The sequence below is a fragment of the Molothrus aeneus genome, chromosome 3 (assembly GCF_037042795.1).
Source record: "Molothrus aeneus isolate 106 chromosome 3, BPBGC_Maene_1.0, whole genome shotgun sequence".
Taxonomy (NCBI): domain Eukaryota; kingdom Metazoa; phylum Chordata; class Aves; order Passeriformes; family Icteridae; genus Molothrus; species Molothrus aeneus.
The window spans coordinates 3,648,988-3,671,090 of record NC_089648.1 but is presented as its reverse complement, the minus strand read 5'-3'; the positions used below and the strand labels follow the sequence as shown (position 1 = coordinate 3,671,090).

Below are 22,103 nucleotides of genomic sequence, written 5' to 3'. Positions count from 1 at the left end.
TAAAGAAATAAATCTCTGTTCAAAAAAGCAGGTGTACCTTTATACTAAACTTTATCTTTTTTTGCAACTGCAGAAAGTCAGTGACTAATTTGCATCTAGGAACACACATCAACAGTCATTAAATGACAGAAAAAAATGCAATTTTCCTGTGTTAGGCTTCCTGCTGCTGGTCTCTCTTCTGTAAATTAACCTGGTGAATTTACACCATAGCCAATAAATAAGAGTCCCCTTTCTCAAAGGGCATGTGAAATCCATACTGCTCTCCCCTGCTTTCTGTGGCACAGCAGAGAAACAAATAAAGTCAAGGTGCTGTCACTGTGTGACCTCCACATGATGGTTAGAAATGGGGAGAGGCTCCAGTGAGTGCCCTCAGAGAGCTGCAGATGTGCTCAGAGGGGCGGCGGGGCCGTCCCTGAGTTCCAGGTCACAGGATCAATCCTGCACTCAATGGCTCTGAGCAGGGCCTGCACAGGGACTGCCAAAGCAGCACTGATGGACTGAGGGGACTGCACAGCCCATGAATCTCACACAGGCCTCACAGGAAACTTGAAATCATCAGAACTATCAATTACAGGTGAAGCACAGTCCAGGGCTGGGGAGAGTTAAAGATAATTCGTTGTATGGTCCTGACTGTTTGTATGATAAAGCAGAACAAGCAGCATGGATAGAGACTCTGAAAGAAATTTAAATCCATTCATCTCATTTAAATGGTGATGCTATTAAGAGGGGAAATGGTCACTAGACAGAGCTTAAAATCTGCATTTTAAATAAATGAGATTTGGGAGAGCACCTCCTGCAATCCCCTTGTAGTGTTTTTTCCCCATGGATTTTATGGGCAGACGTGTTGCAGACTCAAGTTTGGCTTTAAAAGCTGTGAATTTTAATTGCACGTGCACCTCAGTCCTGATTTTAAGTGCTTCTTAGACAAGACAGTTACATTATAGAACTCTGACTTGATTATCAGAGATGGAAGAATACAAAATTATTTCAGAAGATGCAGAAATCATGCATTGATCTTTGGGGAAAAAGTTGAATGAAAGCAATTCTGACTTCAAGCTGTTTTTCAGTGTGAGGTGAATCATCGTGATTCCTGCTTTTTAGCCCACTGGGAGAGACTTGCTAAAGTGCAGGTGAATTGAGAAAAAAATCAGATCTTCTCTGTTCTCCTTCAGGGCAGAGATGCCTTGTGCCCCTTCCCCTCTGTCTGCTGGTAACCACAATGGACCTCAGTCTGCCTTTACCCTTTTTGTAGTCCAGTGCCCAGCTGAACCTGACAGCACTCTGGCCATTAGCAACCAATCTGCCTCTTATTAGTAGGTATCTACTTAATTATTTACAGGCATGATGTAACCTAGGAATGGAATCATGCAGAGAAAATCACCGTACTTCATCCTTCCAGCAATAAATCTCCTGCTCTGTCCTTCAAGATAAAGGGAATACCATGAGAATCCAGAGGGCCAGGCCGATAACTGCCCAGCTCAGTGCAGTTAAATATCATCATGGGTCCAGGTTGTAAGAATTGTGTATGTTTAGCAGATATTTGGCACTTCAGACACCAAGCACTGTGAGGGAGTCGTGCACAGAAAGGGCAGAGAATGGCTGAAACTGTGGCTGGCTGCTTGTGCTCACAAATAATTATTTGTGCCTGTGATAATTCACTTGACCAAGATGGGCACGTTTATGTGTGCATGAAATTAAAGGAGAAGATTTTAGAAATCTGGCTCATGGTTGGGAACAAAAATCTATTAATAACAGACCATGCTAAGCACTGGTGTAAACTGGGCTGTGTAAAGAAGAGAAACGTGAACAAAAACAAAAGCTAAAATAAGTGAGTGGGAAGGAGTTTACACTGTACCACAGCTAAACCCAGCTGTTCTGGGCTTGGCCCTGCTGCACCTTCATCATCCACAGCACCTTTTCTTATTCCAGTGTCCTGTTTGTTTTGGTTGCTCTGTTTTGTTCTTTTTTTTTTGTTGTTGTTCTTATTTGTGTTTTTTTTTTCCCAAAACATGCAGATAAAAAATATTTATGGTGTTGAAACACCTACTAAAACTGCCTTAATTTTTGTCAGTATTCTTTAACACTCATCTGCTTTTCCCCTTCCCCATACCCTTAAAAAATCCACAACAACTATAAACTCTAAATGAGCTACCTCTACCATGTTCTGAGCAAATTTGGAAGGGCATGCAGTATTACATTATCAAAAAGTGACAACTAGCTATAAAGAACTGTATATCTTTTTAATGATGAAAGGGTTATAATGAGAATTGATGAAATGAAATTAATGGTAATTTAAAATAACACAGTCATTCTAATAATGGCTGTGGCAAGGTTGTAACAGTGCCTTGCTGGTTTTGTACAAGCTGAAGGGGATTGATTTTTGTTGGTGGCCAAGAGGCTTTGCCTTGAGAGGCTGCCATGTTTGTGGAAAAAATCTGATGTGAAAATTATGGAAGTGATAAATGGCCCACTAGAAACAAGCTGACCTGGTACACTCATGGCCAACTTTTGAGGAGAGCTGCTGTGATCAGATGTCAGGATCACCCTGCACGTGAGTGGCTTTAGGAAGCAGTTGCTTCTTTATTTCCAGGTCTTTCCATCTTCAGTCAGTGCAGGAAAACTTAAAGTTCCTTCTCACTTCTAGGGGATTTTCAGTATAAATTGAAAACTACTCTGCTGATATGGCTACTGAAGGTGTTTTATGCAAATCCATTGGTTTAAAATTATGGAGCTGCCTTAAAAATAAAAAGTACATAGTTACTGTGATAGGATAATTGGGGGGAGGGGGGTTTAAAGTTGACTAGCAAATATTTGTGGCTGCTTTCTGGGTGGCCTGTTGTTGGTGTTGTTTGAAAGATCCCTAAGACTGGGCTGTCACATGGGAGTCTCTATCACATAAGCTGGCATGCCCAGCCCAAACCAGAGAGCTGCCAGAGGTGCTGTGGGTGTATTTTCTTTCCTAACAGTTGAAATCTTATGTTAATAGCCTTAATTTTTAAAGGTATTTTATCTTCCTTTCTATGTCAGAAACCTGTAGTCAAGCAGAATCCAAAGCACAGCACTGAGTCTGGGAAGAATGCACCTTGTAGGCTCCTCTCTCCTTCCCACCCCACAAAGGATGCAGGAGACTCACAGAAGTTGGTTTTTAGGGTAGTTTGAGTGAGTTCTCTGGCTGTGGGCTCAGTTAGGGCAGCACCAGAGCATCAGGAATACACCAGAGAACGGATGCAGGAGAAAATCAAATCAGTCAGCCTGACCAAGCTGATGCCCTGTCCCAGATCTTGTAGAGATCCATGCCTCTGGTCCTTAATCTTGTATCCCAGTTTCGCTGGGCTGTCAGGTGAGAAACATCATCAATAATCCTAAAAGCCACCCCCCTGCAGGAAGTGAGGGCTGCAGCCTGGCTTACATGCTCCAGATAAGCTCAGATCCTGCAGCAGAAACAGTAAAACCAAGAGACCAGCAATCCTAGGATTTGAAGCTGCCTGGAGCACAAACAGGAATCAGAAGTTGAACAGAATGTGGTACAAAGTAATGCGTTACGTTCTCTTGAGGCTTTTTTGTTTGTTTGTTTTTGCCTTTACCAGGACTGACATAATTAAATAGCAAGCGAGTGCCAGGAAAGTTTGTTTCAGACTTTTTTAGGATAAAGTATTTGGTAGCTAAAGAGGAAAGATGTTTTAAATAAGATGTTTTTCTTTATCATATAATAAGATTTAGTCGCAGTGATCTCTATGCCTTCAGATGATTTTCAGCTTTTGCCCCAAAAATCCGTGGATGGAATGGTGATTGTGGCACTATGGCAGTATACACAATTTAAGCCCTATTTTTTTTTCCTCATACATTGATTTAACTCCATTTGCTTCAGAGTAACTGAGAGACCACAGTTTCGTTCTGTGTCTTTTTAAAATACTTTCTAAATTCAGGGGTGGTTTACTGGGTTGGGGAGAGCTGGTTTGCTTTGTTTTAGCCTACTTTCAATAGTTCATGTAGGAAGTTAGTGACAGTGGCATTCCAAAGGGCTGGATTACAGGTGGCCGGTGCCCAGCAGCCCTGGGGTACTGGAGCCCCATGTCCAGTCCAACTGGGAAGCTGCTGCCCCTTCCTCTGGCTTTGAAGGTGCACAGAAGAGTTGAATGGGAAGAGTCTCAGCTGCTGGAAAATCCAAATGGGGAAGGGAGTGTGCCTGCTTAAGTCAGGGGAGGAAGGGGTCCCATAAGCAATGTGAGGCTGCATGAAAGGCATATTGCTGTTTATGATGTCTGGATGCCCACCTGGAGAGCAGAGAGCTCAGGAACAAAATGAAATGACTGAAATCCTGCTCGACTCTGAAATAAGATAAGAGTATAGTAGTGGAAGGATTTAAATGGGGAGGGCAGCTGTTATAGCCCCCAGTTGTACATATTTTATCCTGAGGCACCATTTGGTTTAATAAAATTTAGATCTAAGGCTGTCCTTAACCTATCAGTTTCTTAAGACTTAATTATAAAGGTTATACTTTCAAAGGACAAAAGCATTATTCATTTGTCTGTTCATGTCTTCCAGGTTTATCTTGCAGATTATGGACTTTGCTACAGATATTGTCCCAATGGGAACCACAAACAATATCAGGAAAATCCTAGGAAGGGCCATAATGGGACAATAGAGTTTACCAGCATAGATGCCCACAAGGGAGTAGGTAGGTTTCTTTTTTTTATTTCAGATGAGTGATTATAGAATGAGTAATCAGGCTGTGAGTGCTGCTGTACACAGGAGAAGCAGTGTTGGGGATTGCTCAGCCCCTGGTGTGGTGACCTCCTCGTGTGCCTGGGAATGCTTCCCCAGGGCTGGGGGAAGGGCAGCAGGAGGAGCCCTGAGAGGCTCTGCACACACAGCACTGGAGCAGCCCAGGACAGCCCTGAGAAGAGCTCAACATCAAACTTCATTGGTTTATGTTGGGAGGGCTGGTTTGTGCTCGCTGTGCCCTGCAGAGGCAGGATTTGCTAATGCTGCGTTGTCAAGGAAAAAGCTTTGGAGTCTGCACTGTCCTTTAGGAAGAGCTGTGGCTGAGTGTCACCATCTGTGTTATGGGAGGGTATTTCAAGATGACATTCCTTCTGCAAGGAGAAAAACCTTTTCTGAAGCCATAAAGTGTTAACTTTCTGAAATCTTTTTCCAGTAGCCTTTCATATATCTTACTTATTTAAACTCACTTTGATGGTATTGGAAACACATTTGCAGGTAAATTACATACATAGTCCTTTTATTGGATATTGATTGTACTGCCTTGCATTCCAAGGCAGACTTAATTCAACAATTCCCTAATTAGTTAAAGTCATAACCTATGTCTTGTATTCATTTACCATTAATTAAACCTTAGCTGTTTATTACGCTGCAGTCCAAATCCAATAGCAGACCCATAGAGCCATGGAAAAGGGACTGGGAGGTCAATATTGAAAATATATGGTGTAAAGTCCCACTGATGGCTGCATTGTTCACAATCAATATGGTCAATGCAACACAACTTTCTTAGTTGCTATGTCAGCAAGACAAAAAGTCAATTCTAATGTTATGCTAGTGAAAAAAATGGTGATTATTGAAAAACTTTGACTCTTGCTACAAAAGAGTGTTTTTGTTAACTTTTCTTTCCCCTTTCCACTCCTTCACCCCCAAGATCATCTCAAGCAGGAGGGATGGTTTGCTGCTGCCAGCCTGGTGAGCATCAGTGTCACCAGAGATAACTGAAGGAATTTGTGCTTGTTAATAGCTGCTGAACTGTTACCTTAAACTAATACTTTCTAACGAGTTTTAGTTGGCACAAACAACTGTATATTATTGCTTTTTCTATTAAAAGGACCATTGACCATGTAATGTAGAGGGTCTTGATAATTTGCTGGAGCTGTTAAAACCTGCAGTCGTTTAACTCTGGTCATTAGGAAAAATGAAATAAGACTGGCAAGTATTTCCTGCTAAGACAACTGCACCATTTCACCTGCTAGAAAATATTTTGTGGTGAGGAGAGCATCTGTTTTGGACTCTTCTGGCCTTCCCAAGTACCCAGGCTGTTTTCTGGAGACCTGACTCTGCCTGCTTTGCCTGGTAGAGTGAGTGGTGGGGCTGTGCACTGGTATTTGATGTGGATGCTCTTTGAAGGGTAGGTGGAAGCTGGAATATTTGGGATTTGGCTGTTGGATAGTTATAGCAGCCAGTTTGGTAGGGTTTGTGGATGGGTATGTGATTACAGGACAGGTAATTCCTTCTATTTGAAAGTGCACGGAAATTTTACAGACTTGTGTGACAAAAGGTGTGCAGAGGAAGCGTGAGGTAAGTTCTGCAATCTGTGTCTTAGATAACCTCCTCAAAGAGCTAAATGTGCTGGAATTTGTTAAAACCAGAGGACTCCACAAAACAAAATATTCAGAAAAACAGTTTGAGAGAGCTTACCCCTTACCCCCTTACACTTGAAAAGTGTTTCCTTGATAGCTGCAAACAGAAAATCCACAGATTTTTTTTTTTTTTGTGCTCCTGCTGGAAGAGACTGCAGAACATGATGTGGGATCTGGTATGTTGCAAAGCATCCAAGCTCTTCACATGGAATGCCAGCTCTGACCTTGTGGTTGTGTCCTGCTTTTGTCTGGGACAGAGTTAATTTCCATGCCAGCAGCTGGTGCAGTGCTGTGGTTGGATTTAGGATGAGAATGACACTGACAGCACAGGGATGTTGTAGTTGTTGCTGAGCAGTGCTTCCCTTCACTCAAGGACTGGTGAGTTCCCTGTGCTCTGGCAGTGAGGAGCTGCCCAGGGAGCTGTGAGGGACCTGGCCAGGACAGCTGACCTGGCCAGAGGGATGTTCCACACCTGGGATAACAGGGGCAGGGATAAACTGGGGGTGGCCAGGAGGGGCCAATCACTGCTCAGGTGGTGCTGAACAATTCTGTTGTGCATCACTTCTCTGTCAGGGGGTTTGTTCCTTTCTTTACCTTCCTTTTCATTATTATTATCATTAAATTTTTAGTTCAAGTATTAAGCTGTTGTTGTCTCAGCTCATGGGTTTTAACTTTTTTCCCTGATTCTCCTTCCTGTCCCTCCAGGGAGGTGTAGGGGGTGAATGTCTGTGTGGTACTTTAATTGGTGGATGGGGTTAAACCACGACAAACAGCCTGAATCCATGAAGATCAAACTGCCAGAGTTTCCCCACTTGCAGCAGAGCTCTCCACATCCCAGGGAAAATCTGCATCTGCAGCGACTTCTGTTGGAGATTGCAGGGGTTCAGCAGGCAGAACACAGCAATGGGTTCCCCTGCTCTCTTGGTGTGAGGCTGAGAGGCACAGAGGTGGCTTAGGATACTGAAAGACTTCCAGCAGCTGGGGCAAAGGGTTTCTTTGCTCAGCAATCTCCTGGATTCCCTGCTCATGGTGCAGTCTCAGCACAATCTCCTGTACAAAGTGAGGTGGGGTGTTCTGAAAAGTCTTTAAAGACTGTGGGCGAATGGAAGGTGCAGAGACAGCCTTCATTCTGGTGTCACCCAGCTTTTCAGAGTGGAGGGCTTTGTTATTTCAATGCTCCTGGAATATAATTCTAACTTTTAAATGTTATTTTATATAAATGAAATCCTTTCCAGAGGGCGTTTCCTGCATGTGTGTAGCAACATAAGTATTTCAGCCCCCCTGAACGGCATCAGTGGCTGTGCTGAGCCAGACAAATGAGAACATTTTGACTTGTTCATGAAGCAGCTACTGAATACATGCAGTGATTTGAGGGACATGCTGAAGCTTTAACAAAATTAGGAATTTGAAGCTTTCAAAAGTGCCTCTTGGCAATGCTTGGAGCTGATACCCTCCTTGCACAGAGCCAGTCAAATGCATTCCCTTCCCAGTAATTTAGGTCGATGCTGGATTTTCCATGGTTGAATGGAGAGTTTAATGGGAGGGTATTCCCCAGGATCTTCATGGAGCTCACCAGGTGTAGAGTGTGCAGTGCACTGAGATCCAGGAAGGTTCCTACCAGTGGCCACTGCAAGGAAACACTCTGGGGTAGTGGGATTGGTCTATGTTCTTCTGACAGCCTCTGGAAAGGCCAGATGTGATGTGGAGCTGCATCCTTGAGCTGTGTTTGGAGTTCTCCTGGAACCAAGCAGAGCCCAGCGTGGCCTCTGCCTCAGGATCCTACCTGCACCATCAGCATTCCTGGATTTGTGGCAGGATCCCATCCCAGCCAGGGTGTGGGTATTTGAAATTAAAACCCTTTTTATTCTGATGCAGATTTCTGATGCAGGGCACAACTGCATCATTGGTTTTAGTGTCTCATTGGAGTGTACTCACTGTATTCATTTTTAAAGACCAGCCTGTATAAACAGTATTGCATTTTGGTTTGTTGATTGATAATTAAGGAGAATTATATCTATACTCAGTGTACATTTAAAAAGTTGTTACATAGTTAGTGTTAAAAAGTAATATTTGGATCAATGCCTCCTATGGATTTTTGTAGATTTTCTCCTCACTGAGGCATGCAGTCAATACCTATTTTCTCTGGAGATTTACTGCACTTAACATATTGAGGTTCTTTTAAATACTCCAGTCCTGTGCATTGAGTGTGTAAGCCCAGTTTTAATTTGCTATCATTGATGAACATAAGAGTATGAAGTATCTATGCTGAATTCCCTCCAGCATATATTTGTGTTTGCCATCGATTCCAAGCTGAGTCCTCTCCCTGCTCCCAGCATTTCACAGGAACTCTGAGTAGTGGGGCTGTCTCTTGCATCAGTAGAGACCCCACTGAAGTCTGTGCAGGACTGATCTCTACATCTGCAGTAGTCAAAGCTGCTTCCCACAGGAGTGGGGACTTTGGGCAGGTTTCTCTGTGCCCCTCACAGAGGTTATGAGCTCCTTGGGCTCCCTGAGCTCCATCAGACACTGGGTTTGTCCAGGGCAGTGCCAGCCTTGGGCTGTTGGCAGGGCAAGCCCTGCAGCCCTTGTGCTGGATTTCCCCACTGCTCAGTCAGAGCCGTTCCGTGGTATTAAAAACACAGCTCAATGCTTGGCCATTTTTCCTGTTCTGCTGACTAAAATATGTGCAGGGTTCATTTTGTGAGGAAGGATGTGCAGGAATATAAACACCTATGCCTGGAAACACATTCTTTGGGAGCCTGCTTCCAGAGAACAGAGCTCTGAGTGCCTCTGGATCAAGAGGTTGATTTGGCATCTGTCCATGCATAGTTAGGATTCAGAGGGAGCCTGCAGGATTTTTTTCTTTTTTTTGTCGGTCAAATGAATTATTGATCTGCTGCAGTTTGATATGTGTTTCCCAAAGACTGTGTACAGGACAAACTGTAAATCCTAAATAATAAAAGGAAAATATAACCAGTCTGGCGAAAAATGGGTGGAACTTTGCAGTGGGAAATAAATAAAAAGATGCTTTAGTTCCTGAGAGTTGGATTAGAAATGTGTGCCCAGCAGAGGAGGGAGCAGGAGGTGGTTGTGAGTGAAAGAAGAGTCACTAGCAAGGAAAAGATTGGATGGGCTTCTACAGCCACCTTTGGAAGCTGCCAGGAATGTTCAGAAGAAGCAAAAATAAGAAGAGAAGCATTTACAACTCTGTCACATCTGAGGACTGTGCCTGGGAAAGGGCTGTTGTTCTCTCCTCCAGGAATTCTGACAGGTAGTGAATCTGAGCTGCTTGCCCACCCCTACTTGTCAGGCCCTTACCTTTGTGATTCTTTTTTTCTGCCACGCAGATGTGAAAGAAGAGTTAAACTTCTGCCACATGTTGTCCTTACTGCAAGCCTGGAACCTTTTGCTTCCGACCAGGTACCGGCATCTCCTGCCACCACCACTGCATCTGCCACCCTGATCTCGTGGTGACATTGCCTTGCACCTCCCAGCCTTCCCACTCCATGAGCTTGTCCCCATCAGAGCAGAACCCCAACCCTCTTTCTTCCAGCACATCCCATTCCACCAGTCCTGATGATTCCCCCCCCCCCGGATAGCTCTGCCATGTCCGTTCATCCCATCAAGTGTGTATCTGTAGGGTCCCAGTTTGGGACAGTGTCCCAGGCTGGCACAGGAGGTGTCCCTCTCTGCCATGTCACACACTGGCTTCTCTGCAAGAGCTGTGGTGGTGCCATGGAATTTTCTTTCCAGCAGTCTGTGGTGGTGGTTTTTGTCAGGGAGTCCTTTAGCAATGTGCCAAGCAGGGCTGGAGACAAGGAGACCAGCAGTGGTTCCCTGCTGGCTTTTGCCCTGTCTGAGGCTGGATAACTCTGTGGAATGGCCTCCAGGCACTAAAATGTATCATTAATTCAATGCATTTCTCTAACCTCTTCTGTGGAGCCACCCACTATTCCATTGGTCATCATCCTGCTGCAGGGAGCTCCTCAGACTGGCCAGGACCTGGGGGAAGGAATACTTCCTTACCTGCTTTTTGGGTTTTTTTTGTCTTCTCATTTCTCCTACTCCTAATAGAGGCACTGATTTTTGTCAAGTCTTGTATTTGTCTGGCTTTTAATCATCTCAGCCTTAAGTTATATCACTTTGTGATTTTTATCATTATTTTTATATTTTTATCACAATTGCATTTCCCCACGATCATGTTAACTCTCCTTTCCTTTATGGGCTTTTGCATTGCTAGCTGTGGTGTGAGTTCTCTTTGCTTGTGAGTTACCATGAATTGGTGTCCTGTAATGCCAGTGAGAATTGGAGGTGCTGCTGCACATCCATGCAATATGAGCAACCAGAATGATCAAAATGATTTTCATGTTTATGAAAAGCTTCTAATCCAAAAAAATCACTAATAGTGAAATTATCACATAACAGTGCTAATTAAAATAAGAGAATATTTCACCTGTCACTTGTTGGATCTTTACAAAAGGCTGGAGACAATCAGCTAAACAGAGGCCATAGAGAAACCTCCCATTTTTACTTCTGTTTCAGAGGAGTTCCTGGGAGCAGTGGAGTTTTGGGAGCATATTGTGGCTGTTGTGATATCCCTGATCTATTTGGAAATAATAGTCTGAATATAAATTAAAGTGGAGATAGCTGCCAAATTCAGTGTACAGAGATACATCATCTATTTTCTTCTAAGGTGAATTGCTTCAGTTATTCTGAGTTATTGGAGCCTGTGCCTGTGTGTTGAGTATATTTGTGGTATATTTAAAACTCTGATTTCATTGATGTGGTTGTGAGTTCATCAACTTCAGTGAAGTTGTTTCTGATTTATCTTGGCAGGACTGAGAACAGAATCAGGCCTTAAATCTCCAAATTAAAAAATTAAACTTTAAAGACATTGTGAAATAAAATACCACCAATATGTTCCCATTAAATACTATTTCATATGAGACTAAAATAATAGTAAAAAAATCCTGTGAGTAGAAAAGCAGAAATCAAACATCTATTAAAAAGAGAAGAAAAAAAAAAGTTTTTTAGCAGAGAAGTAAGAATTTGATTTAAATAAGTACTGGTTGGAGTGTACACTCTTGTAACTGTGACAAGTTATCAAGCAGAATTGTTTTATTTTCACCTGGCTGTCATATTTAAAGTGAAGGCAGATTGATTTCTCTCCGTTGATGTTTATCAAGAATTCCTGTAATCTTCAATTGTGTGAGCAGATTTATTTTTGCAAGTAAACGTATCATTGAAATTTATCTATTAGTGCTGGATTTGACATGAAAATCTAATAATTCCATTGTCCATAGATAATACTAACTCGTTAAAGATTAATCAATTACTTTTTAACACGAATCTAAATGATTTAAAAGCTTGAGGGATTTCTCTTATATGGAGCAGAAGGAAATAAGCAAGTACAGGCAAAGAATCAAATGCTGACATTTTCAAGTGGTTCTACAAAACCCCCTTGTAAATGTCTGTATTTAGCAGCCCTTGTGGTGGCCTGGGAGATGAAGGGATGGGGACTGACTTACTGTCTCCTGTGGAACATTTCCTGCTGCTGCTGGGCAGAGGTGCTTTAGCTCCACGGACCTTTTTGTTGTCCCTGTGCCCGCTGTGGCTTTGGGCAGGTGTCAGCCAAGGCTTTTGCTTCGTTGTGGCTTTGTCCCAGGAGCTGCAGATGAGAGGGAACATCATTAGTCATGGCCTAACTGTGAGGAAACTTTAATATCTGGGATTGTTTTTTCAGAAAATGACTTTTTTTGGGGTAACTTCTGAAATCTGATTGGTTTGCTGTTATTATAAATACACATCAATGAATCCCCCCCCCCCCGCCATGGAAAAAAGCTGTTCATTGGAATTCTGACAATTTTCCTCAAAAGGCTACTTTCTGTAGCCTCTCTCACACAAACAGGTGCCAGAAAGGCATTGTGAAAATTAGAGGATCTGCAGTCAAAAATGCTGGCTTATATGGATCGAATCTGGAATTGCCATAATGGAAAAAAGAGTTGTGAACACGTGTGTGTGAATGGAATTGTTCCACAGTTACTGGGAGATTTATGGCCAGAGAAATCACTACAGAACAGCAAGTGGTAGAGATTGTGTTTTTATTTTAATATGGGAGCCAAGTCTTGCATTAGGACGTTGCTGAATCCAGGGCAGGAAATAAACGACGCCCAAGGGACAGCGCAGCGGTGTTGGATCCAGGGCCTTTAATAATCCTGAGCCTAAGAGCAGTTAAGATAGGGAATGTATAAAAACTAATCTGCTGCTTTTACAGTAATGTGTGTACAGCAACGAGGGACAGTTATGATGTGTTGGCACCGTGGCTTTTAGCAGATGACTTCTTAAATTAAAAGATAAGTTCACCGAGTGACTTTCTGGAATTTATTTAATGAAGGCCCATAAAATATGATATCTGTTTACAGCTGGATTAACAGCACAGTGCTCAGCTACTGGTCTTTACACTGGATAAAAAGTGCCAAACAAGTCTGAACTCTCCTTTCCTTCTTGGAAAGCACAAATTCATTTTGGAAAAGCATAAATTTAACTTGTACATCTGTCTGTCTTTAATCATGACAAGCAGTTTCTGGTTTTGTAGATTCCATGTGGTTTTGATGTGCAAACTGTAAGCTGCAAGTCAAAGAAATCCTGCAGTGCTCCTGCTTGTTCAGTTTTAGGAAGTTTGGTTTCCTCTGGGTAGCAGCAAGCACTAGCAATTCTGTTGATATTGCACTTTTCCCCTCCCTCTTTTTCTAGGAAAAGCCAATCTATAGATTTAACTTCAGTTTATCTGCGTAAATGATGCTCGGGGATGGGGTTAATTTTTGATTTAATTTTGCCTCCTGTATCTGTGTCTGCCTGGGGTGTGCAGAGAGTAAGTTGTCCCTGAGATAAGTTCCTTTTTGGAAGCAGCAGAGGGAAGTTCACCCAGGACTTTGCTGAACAGCGAGTGCACTTTGGGCTGTGCAGAGTTCGGCAGGCGCTGCTGGAGCCGGGAGCAGGCTCTGGTGAGTCAGTGCACACTAGATGGCACTTTTGTCCCAGCATCCGAGTTCAAACGGCTCCACGGGAGAACAGGAAAGGCCATCAGTGTTTAGTCTGCTCTCACAGAGTCCCTGCATGACCAATGTGGACCCCATGGACTTCCTGGAACATGTGTTAGCAATTTAGCAGCAGACATTTATTTCTTTGTTTTACTGCTTGGCTCTTTGAGAAAGTGTTGGTACTCAGTTATGGGCTGTCTGGATCATGTCAGAGGCCATGGGGATCAAGTCCATGTGACAGACCAGACTGAGGAAGGATGGAGTTGGAGGAGGTGAGGAAGCTGACCCTCACTTGAGCAGGAACAAGTCACTGCCTGTCTGTGGCCTGTGGCCAAATGCCGGGGCAGTTCAGGTCTAATACAGCTGAACAAACAAAACACTTTGCCCATTTGGCTTCTTCATATTTCATCAGCACCAGTTCAATCAAAGTCTTTTCTATTTCCTAAGAAGAGGTTCCTATTCTTAATTGTATTTTTTTTTCTCTTTCCCCCTCCCCCTTTCCCACATTTTAGCCCCATCCAGACGAGGTGACCTTGAAATCCTTGGCTACTGCATGCTTCACTGGCTGTGTGGGAAGCTGCCCTGGGAGCAGAACCTCAAGGACCCTGTAGCTGTCCAGAGTGCAAAAACAAAGTAAGGACAAACCCCCCCACACATGGACACACCAGCCTGGAGCCCTGCAGCATCCTCACTGCTTCCTAGCTCTGGGAAACACAGCTTTCCATGCTGTAGAACAGCACCTTAGGAGAAAGCTAAAACAATTTTCCTTAATTAAGAGAGATGTTGGAAGCAGTTAAAATGGGAACTTTATGTGCATGTCTACTCTCCTTTGCATGTTTATGTCTGTGTTGCTGTGAGGAGAGGATGGATTCCAGTGCACAGTACACAGGCATTTTGTCTGCTGTGTATTTTTCCAATGCTCTTTTTTTTCCAAGAAATCATTTGTAAATTAGCACGGGCCTTGGTGCACATACAGAAGGTTGTTGTGTGGTTCCATTAAACTTCATGGGCACTTTGTAGAGACCGTAGTACAAACATCTCGTGGAGGTTTTTCCACATGTGCACTCAATTTATTTAACTTTCTATATGATACTGTTTTTCAGATGTTTTTCTGTAGGTTTTTAATGTTACATAAGCCTACTGCCATTACAAACAATTAAATTCCAAAACACTAAGGAGCTTAGTGAAAATCTTTCCTTTTTCCCAGCATGACTTGGAGCTCACTGGAGCAACAGTGCATCAGTGTTTTCTTCCTCTGCCCTCCCAGCTGGGACTGGAGGGAGTTAGCTGCACAGGGTACCTGTAGCAGCTCCACAGCAGAGGAGTTACCCAGAGCTGGAACATCCCAATAGCAGGAGCAGCAAACTTTAAAGTAGGGCAGGTCACAGCAGAGGTACCCGTGGGGCTGGCTGATCCCCGAAATCGGCGTGGGGCAGGGAAGGGCGGCTGCAGCTGGGGATGTTGACACCCTCTGCTGTGTTTAATATTTCCCCTTTAGAAGTTCTGATCATTACACAGCCCCCTGCAAGGTAACACTTATACAATTCAATGGGAAATCAATTTAATCAATCAAGCTGCTCCAGTGATTCTTCCCTTTCTATTAACCCTTGGATGGCTCACATTTCCAGGATGCTGAGAAAAAGGAGGCTTCAAGGAAATGCACAGAAAATTACACAGATTCCACTTATCAGTATCTTCTTACTCTAATGAATTGGAATTAGGTATTTTGCCCAGGTTATTCCTCTTATTTGTCTTAATTTTCAGGTTCCTCTGGGTGCTGGACTGCCCAAGATGAGGGCTGGTGTTATTCCTGTTTTTAGGAATTGATGCTGAGCTTCTTTGCTGTTCCTGTTCCTGGATGGACAGGAATTCCACCTGTGGCCCTACTTTTTATGAAGCATGTGGGACTTTGGGTGATGTGACCTCCCTGTCCCCTTGTGGCCCTGCCGTGCCTGGGTGTAGCTTTGGCAGCCATGTGCTCCATGGCAGAGGGGACCTGATGCTAAATGATAGGAAGGCAGAGCAGAACTGCTGCTTAAATTCCAAAATAGAAATTGGAATCATCAATATGAAATCAGAACAAGCCATTTGGCTCAAAGGGCTTTTGTTTTTCCTTCTAGAAAGCTTAAAATATGTGCAAAGAAAAACCTAAAGTGCAGTTTTAGGTGTCAGCCTGATCTTGGTGAAACCAGCTGTGTGCAAAGAGTTAAAAATGGAGCTGGTGAGGGGAGATCTGGGTTGAAAAGCAGTCCTGTGAATCATTAGCTATCCTGGAGGTCCACTCCCTTTGGAGCTGAGACTTGCTGTCTTCCTAAATCCCAAATGAGGAATCACCTGCTCCAAAAGCGCATTAAACTGTTGCACTCTGGTGTTGTTTCAGACTTATGGATGAGCTCCCAGATTCAGTGCTGAGGTGGGATTCTCCTGGAAGCAGCTGCAGTAAGTGTACTTGCACCTGTACCCTCTGGCTCTTCAGCCTCTTCCTAAACACAGCTCAATGTCTGACTCTGGGGGGGAGCAGAAGAGAAGGAAAGTAACACAAATTGAACAAAGTCTTTGAAAAAAAAGAATCTTGCTCAGTCTGTGCTGTATCCCATGGAGTGACATAAGGGATCTTGGCCATATGTAATCCAAGGTGTTGGGAAGCAGTGACTATCTTGGAAACAGAAGTAGCTGTTAGCATGGAAATAGTAAGCAACTGTCTACCAAAGGTTTATTGCTCATTGCTCAGAGTTTGAAAAAGCAAATGGATGCACAGTTTGTCTTGTCTTGTTTCTTCCTTCCCTGAAATACAAAAGTAACCCAGGGAAAACACCAAAGGTCAGTATCTATTTTTGATTTACTCCATTATTTTCCTAGCACTTTTGTATTGGAATTACTGGAATGCAGTTTGTATTAGGTGAAATTTATTCATGATGTGTATACATATTTAATAAATCTTTCCTGCTGGGATTTGACCAGATGCTAATATCTGGTGTAGCACTCCAGTTTTAGGATACACTTGGGTCTTCAACTGAAAGAAAAGTTTGAACCCCCCATATGTTTTTCCTACTAGCATTATTTCTGCCCATTCAATGGTTTCCCTGTTTTTTGAACCACTTGATGGAAAAATGTTGCTGCTGTCAGACTGTTTTGGGATGCAATCAGAAAAACAATAGTAGTGTTTGAAGTAAAATAAAAAAAAAAGTTGTATTTTTCCAAAACATTCCCAGTATAGTATTTATGCAGATTAAAATAAACTGTTCAGAGTAATTAATATTTAAGGGGATATTGTGGTCTATCAAAGACTTTCCTCTTTTACACAGAACTATCAATACTTGTTGGTAAAATGTTTTAAATTTTATCCTTGGATAGCTGTCAGTGCTGTGGGAATTAGTGCATGAACATAACAAGATGGAGCACTTCAAGTCTGCCTTGTTTATCCAAGTCTGTCTTTTCCTTTTCTCCTTCCAAAAAGACAAGACATTGTCAGTTCTGTGTTTTGAGTGTGCCTTCAGCAGAAATTGTGTTGTCTCGTTTGGCATCGGTGTTGGAATGAGATCCTATCTGAACTTCTGGGGTTGTACTCAGTGAAATTCACACTCTGATCTGCTCTGCAGGTGAAATAGCCAAGTTTCTGGCCTCTGTTTCTGGCTTAGCTTATGCTGAGAAGCCCAAGTATCATGTGCTGAAGAAGATCCTGCTGGATGGGCTGGAGTCGAGCGGGATGCGCTACGATGGCCCCCTGGAATTTTCCACAGCAGCATGCGCGCAGAATCACCTCGCTGCGAAGGTGTCCAGGGTGAGTGAGACAGCTCTGGGAGCGTTCCTGACAGCTCCTGCCTCTTGCCTTCCCTCTTGCAGAGGAGGAAATAGTTAAAGCTCTCAAAATGAGACTGACCCAGCAGTTCTTCTGCCTTAAATACACTATGTTTGTTAATTCCTGTTTCCCCTGGCTTTGCTAAAAAGTGGAATGTCAACCCTCAAGGAGGAAGAACTGCCATGAGTCCTTTTGACCCACAGGCTCTCACTTCAAAGCAGTAGGTCTGTGGAGAATGATTTACTTTCAGGATAATGGGGAAGTCAAGGACTTTGTTCACTAACATCTTGAAGACAGGCATGAATGCCAGGTTTTTCCTTCGTCCCAGATTAAAAGCAAAGTTACCTTTATTAGTGCCAGCATTTAATTCATTTTCTTGCTTTCAGGCTGTTCTTTGTCATTTGCCTTTATCCTCCCGCAGCCCCAGTGTGGAGATGTTCCTGTGGCTTTAGCTGTGCTGTTGGTGTGCACTGGCACAGGGTTTTCCAAGTGACACAGCTCTCCTGTGCTATTTTCCTGCAGTGCTCTAAGTTAATAAAGCCCAGCTTCCCTAAGCAGAGAGGGAGGTAATTAGCAGTTTTGCTGGGAAATGTCAGTCCCGTTGTTCCTGTGGAAGTGCCCGCATGCAGCAGCCCCGTGTGGGGCTCTGGGGCGTGTGCAATAAGGCAGGGTCAGGGTCCCATCCATTTTTAATATTCCTGGTGAACTTTGGACCATCACAAGTGTACGTGAGCCAAGAATGCAGGATGCAAACTAATGTGACTGATAGGCTGCGAGATGAATGGTGATTCAAGTATCAGTGCACAGATGGTTCTGATTTGCTGAGTTTTGTAGCTGCTGCAACTGAAGACATAAAATATCCTTCTAGTCATAAATTAGCTCTTTGGAAGCAAAACCTTGGCACCAGAGCTTTACAACCTTCAATTAGTAGGGAAAGAAGTATTTGAATGACTGTGGTATTGACATCTGTAGGCCTGCATAGTAATCATTCCTAATAGAAGAGAATATCTGTTTGAGGGGGTTTTGCATGGCTAATTAACCACCAGTGAGAATATGTAATTTTTTCATGATCTCCTGATTGTCACCTTTCTCTCATGATACAATTAGATTTTATTGTAGCAAGTGCCTCACGAACCAATTGTCAGCACTATTTACGTATTGTGGAAGGCAGAACAAAAGTTCATGTTTAATGAAAAGGTACTGGGTTTTGATCTTGGTAATTACAGATACTTAGTTTAGCACTTTTATTGACTTTTCTGGTTTTACCCCCTTTTTTCTTTTAACAAAACCAAAAGCCATTTTGGTGACTGGACTTGTGTGGCTGTGATGGTGACCACTGTGCCCTCACTCATTTGAGAAGTTCTTTTAAGCTTGCACTGTTTTGTGAACTGACTCAGAGCATCAGGTAGCTGTTAACTGATCTCCAGCTGATCCTGCTGGATCTCTTGTTTCACAGGAGTCTTTGATTTCTCAAGAGTCAGACACTAAATAGTAAATCTGTTTCCTTCTTAAGCCTGGTCAAAAGCTCGACAGTCTGTAGCATAAAAGATGATTCCAGCCTTGCAGGCTGCAGGAGCTGTTGCAGCACTGGATATTTGCAGGTCACACCCCCCTGGAAAATCCCTGGCTGAGAAGTGAATGGTTATCACCATTCCTGTGCTGCAGGATTCAGTGGGATTGGGTGTGATGGCCAGGAACAGGATCAGGGGGAATGCCTGGTGTTACTAAATCTTGGCACCTGTCAGCACTTTCTCAGGGAAATCTGTAATGCTGAGTGTCTCACTTCTTGGAACAGTGAGAACACCAGGATCACCTGTGTATGACTGCAGCCTGTTCCTTCAGCCAGTTCTGCTGCTGACATGAGCCCGTTTCCTCTAGGCACTTGCTGCAAAACAGCTGCAGAAAGGCAATTTTAGGGTTATCCAAAGGATTTAAGGAGTACTTAAATACAAGTAGAGAGGGCAGGTAACTGAATTCTCTTGAAATTTATTGCTATTTTCAGCAAATGCAATGTTTCAGTGGCCTGGTGCACTTGGTGCTGCAGCTCTGACAGTGCTGGGTGACAAGCAGCTCTTCCCAAAGCATCTGTTCATGGCACTGCCTGGAGTGATCCTAGGCCTGACTCTTTTCATCTCAGTGTTCCCTTTCCCTCTCTCCTTTTCTTCACCAAACACTTCTCCTGTTGAAGAGACAACCTTGGAACAGTGGGAGCCACTGCAAACAAGCCACTGTCTCCTCACTTGTGGCTTGTGAGCAGGATCTGACTCCAGCTGATCTGTCTGATTCCTCCTGAACCGCTTTGGTACACAGGAAATGAGGGGATTTGGGGTTAATTCCCTTCTGAAGAGCTATGAACACCTGTAACAGGTTCCTGTAGCATCAGCTCCTTGATGATGTGAAGAGGATTGCATGGATTTTAGGATATTGCTCCCTGTGTAGAATCTGAATCTAATCTTGAGGTGGCATAAGAACTGTAGCAGTGGCTATATCCCGATTCTTGGTTCCAATGGCACACCAAAGATAGGTGATAAAATATTATTTGCATTAATTCCCATATTTGTTTACCACATTTTTTTGCTCTGGATAAATATTTTCATTTTTTCCCCCTACAGTGAAAGTGCCAATGTTGGGGCAAAAGGAAAGTGGGGTAAAAGTGGGTGGAAAGCCAGGTCACTGCTTGCTTGATCTTGTAGAAATCAGACTAAAAGACAATTGCATTAATACCAACCTGTAATTTCATTAGGATGAAATATGGTCATTTTTAGATGTAAACCCACTTACTTTCTCTTCTGGAACTTTAAGTGAAAACTTGGGTTTTGCTGTAAGTCCTGTTTGGAAAGTGATGCAGTTGTTCAAGATGTGTATATATGGTGAAGATCATTCTTTTTCTTTGTGAGATCTGGACTTTTTTTCACTGTACAAAATGCTTACTGTGCACCCCAGGTTCGCCTCCCAAAGCCTCCAGCAAAACCAGCTCAGCAGAAGGGAAAAAAGCCACAAGGTGAAGAACCTGCCTATCACAACCAAGTGTGTGTGGGGGTGACAGGCACACAGCTCCTGGAAGAAGGAAAGCCAAGCACACGGAACAGGAGGCGTCCCCAGGCAGAGCTGCAGCAGGTGAGGATCTGGGTGTGGCAGCAGCACCCTGCTCTCCCTGTTCATTAGCTCCATGTCCATCTCGTGGGGTGGGTGAGGAGGAACAGGGCTGGAAAAGAGCCACGGGCTCTGTCACAGACTCCAGGGGCTGGCAGAGGCTTGCTGGCTTCCAGTATTCCAAAGAGGAACCTGAGTCTCTGGTAGCCCAGGGCATAAGTGCCAGCAGGCCAATGCCTGACCTGCCCCAAGCCTGGCACCTCCAAGTGCTGGATCAGGACCTGGGCTAACTCTGAACTCACTGAATTCCTTTCAGCACACACAGTTACTCTCTGAACCTCAGTGGGCTCCCTTGCCCAGGCCTTCCCTAAAGCCAGAGCAGCAGAAGGAGGACATGGGACAAGAGGACCACTCCAGGTACCTGAGCAGGCCCCAGACCCGGGGAACACGCCGGCAGTTCCACGTGGAAGAGAAGCCACTTCAATTTCACACGACATGTCAGGAGCCTGAGCACCCAAAAAAGGTGAGGGGTTTGGTGTTACCATACAACAGTCACAGTGCCTTGAGAAGGAAAGATCAGCTTTTCTAAAAACAAGAGTTCCAAAAACCCCTTGAGAGCTCAACTATGTGTACACAAACTCTGTTTGCCACGAACACTAAAGGTTTGTGGGCAATTGCCTGTATGCACTATTGGCCAGCTACCACTGCAGTTGGTGTAGCTGCAGAGCAAAGCTCTGCATGTGGATGCAAATTGTTATTTCCCAACTCTATCTGCCTTTGTGGACCCTGTTGTTTGCTTGGTAGAAACTTCATTCAGTAGTTTCCTTCTGTGTGTAGTGGAAAACTTCATAGCACTCATTACTTAAGTCCCTAAATTCTGAGTTTTATATCAGAGGATTTTAGCAGTTAACAACCTCACCTTGAATATTGTTAATTTAGTGCATAAATGGGCTGAATGAATAGTTTTAGTCTTACTCTTCAACCATACAGGAAAAAAAAAGAAAAAATGAATCAGTTTTAGTACAAATAATACAGCTCCACATCTACCTCCATGATCACCCTGTGCTCCTGTTCTCTGGAGCTCTGGTGATTTTTAGTGAGTGGATTCCACCCTGGTTTCCTACCATGTAAACAAATAACTTGGTTAAATGAGGACAGTTTCTAATGAGCACAAAAATGCCATTTTAAAGGTAGCTTTATGATTAATCCAAAATTCTTTGCTTCAAGCAGTCTGATCATCACTGCCTGGAGACTCCGGTACAAGCTGAGAGAGGGAAGCAGCAAAAGCACAGCTGTACCTGAGAGCACCAGGCAGGACAGTGGTGAGCAGAACCATCCTGGGAGATGTTTTGGCTGCCAGCAGGGGAGATGGAGTCTGACAAGCCAAACACAACTTTGAAATAGGAAAACATTACACTGTTTCTTCCTACTCCTCAAATGTCAAGTTTTTGCAGAAAAGGGACCAAGCATTGGGCTGGTGGTTAGATGGTATTTGTGTTTGGATTTAGTTTTTCTAGTGGAAAAGTTGCTATTCCAATAGGATTAAACGTGTTATTTCTATGTAGAACCATTCTGCATAGTAGGGGGGACTTTAAATGGGTGTCAGATAACATTTAAGCCATTCAAATGAGAAAGTGGAGAAGGAAGAAAGGGAGGATTCTCTTAGCTTCATTTTGCAAAATTCCTCTCATGTAATTCAGGAGCTTGGTAACGGAAAGCTCTGTAGGAAACCAGAGCTGTCCCTGGCACTAAGGGACAGTTGAAAAGAGAGTCAAATCTTGGCTAAGTGAGAAGTGGGATTGTGGT

The 22,103-nt window shown here is 43.5% G+C and overlaps 1 protein-coding gene across 2 annotated transcripts in view; it reads left to right on the top strand.

The window, feature by feature from the left end:
• VRK2 (VRK serine/threonine kinase 2) overlaps positions 1-22,103 on the top strand; it is a 36,787-nt gene that overhangs the window by 13,610 nt on the left and 1,074 nt on the right. Inside the window, exons 8-14 of one of the 2 annotated variants that reach the window (XM_066546040.1) lie at positions 4,546-4,678; positions 13,918-14,038; positions 15,786-15,844; positions 17,005-17,186; positions 20,148-20,321; positions 20,614-20,820; positions 21,528-21,619. In XM_066546040.1, coding sequence (XP_066402137.1) covers positions 4,546-4,678; positions 13,918-14,038; positions 15,786-15,844; positions 17,005-17,186; positions 20,148-20,321; positions 20,614-20,820; positions 21,528-21,599 — 948 coding nt within the window. In that variant the 3' untranslated portion in view covers positions 21,600-21,619. The remainder of the gene's footprint in view (positions 1-4,545; positions 4,679-13,917; positions 14,039-15,785; positions 15,845-17,004; positions 17,187-20,147; positions 20,322-20,613; positions 20,821-21,527; positions 21,620-22,103) is intronic. The other variant, XM_066546038.1, reaches the window with a different exon arrangement.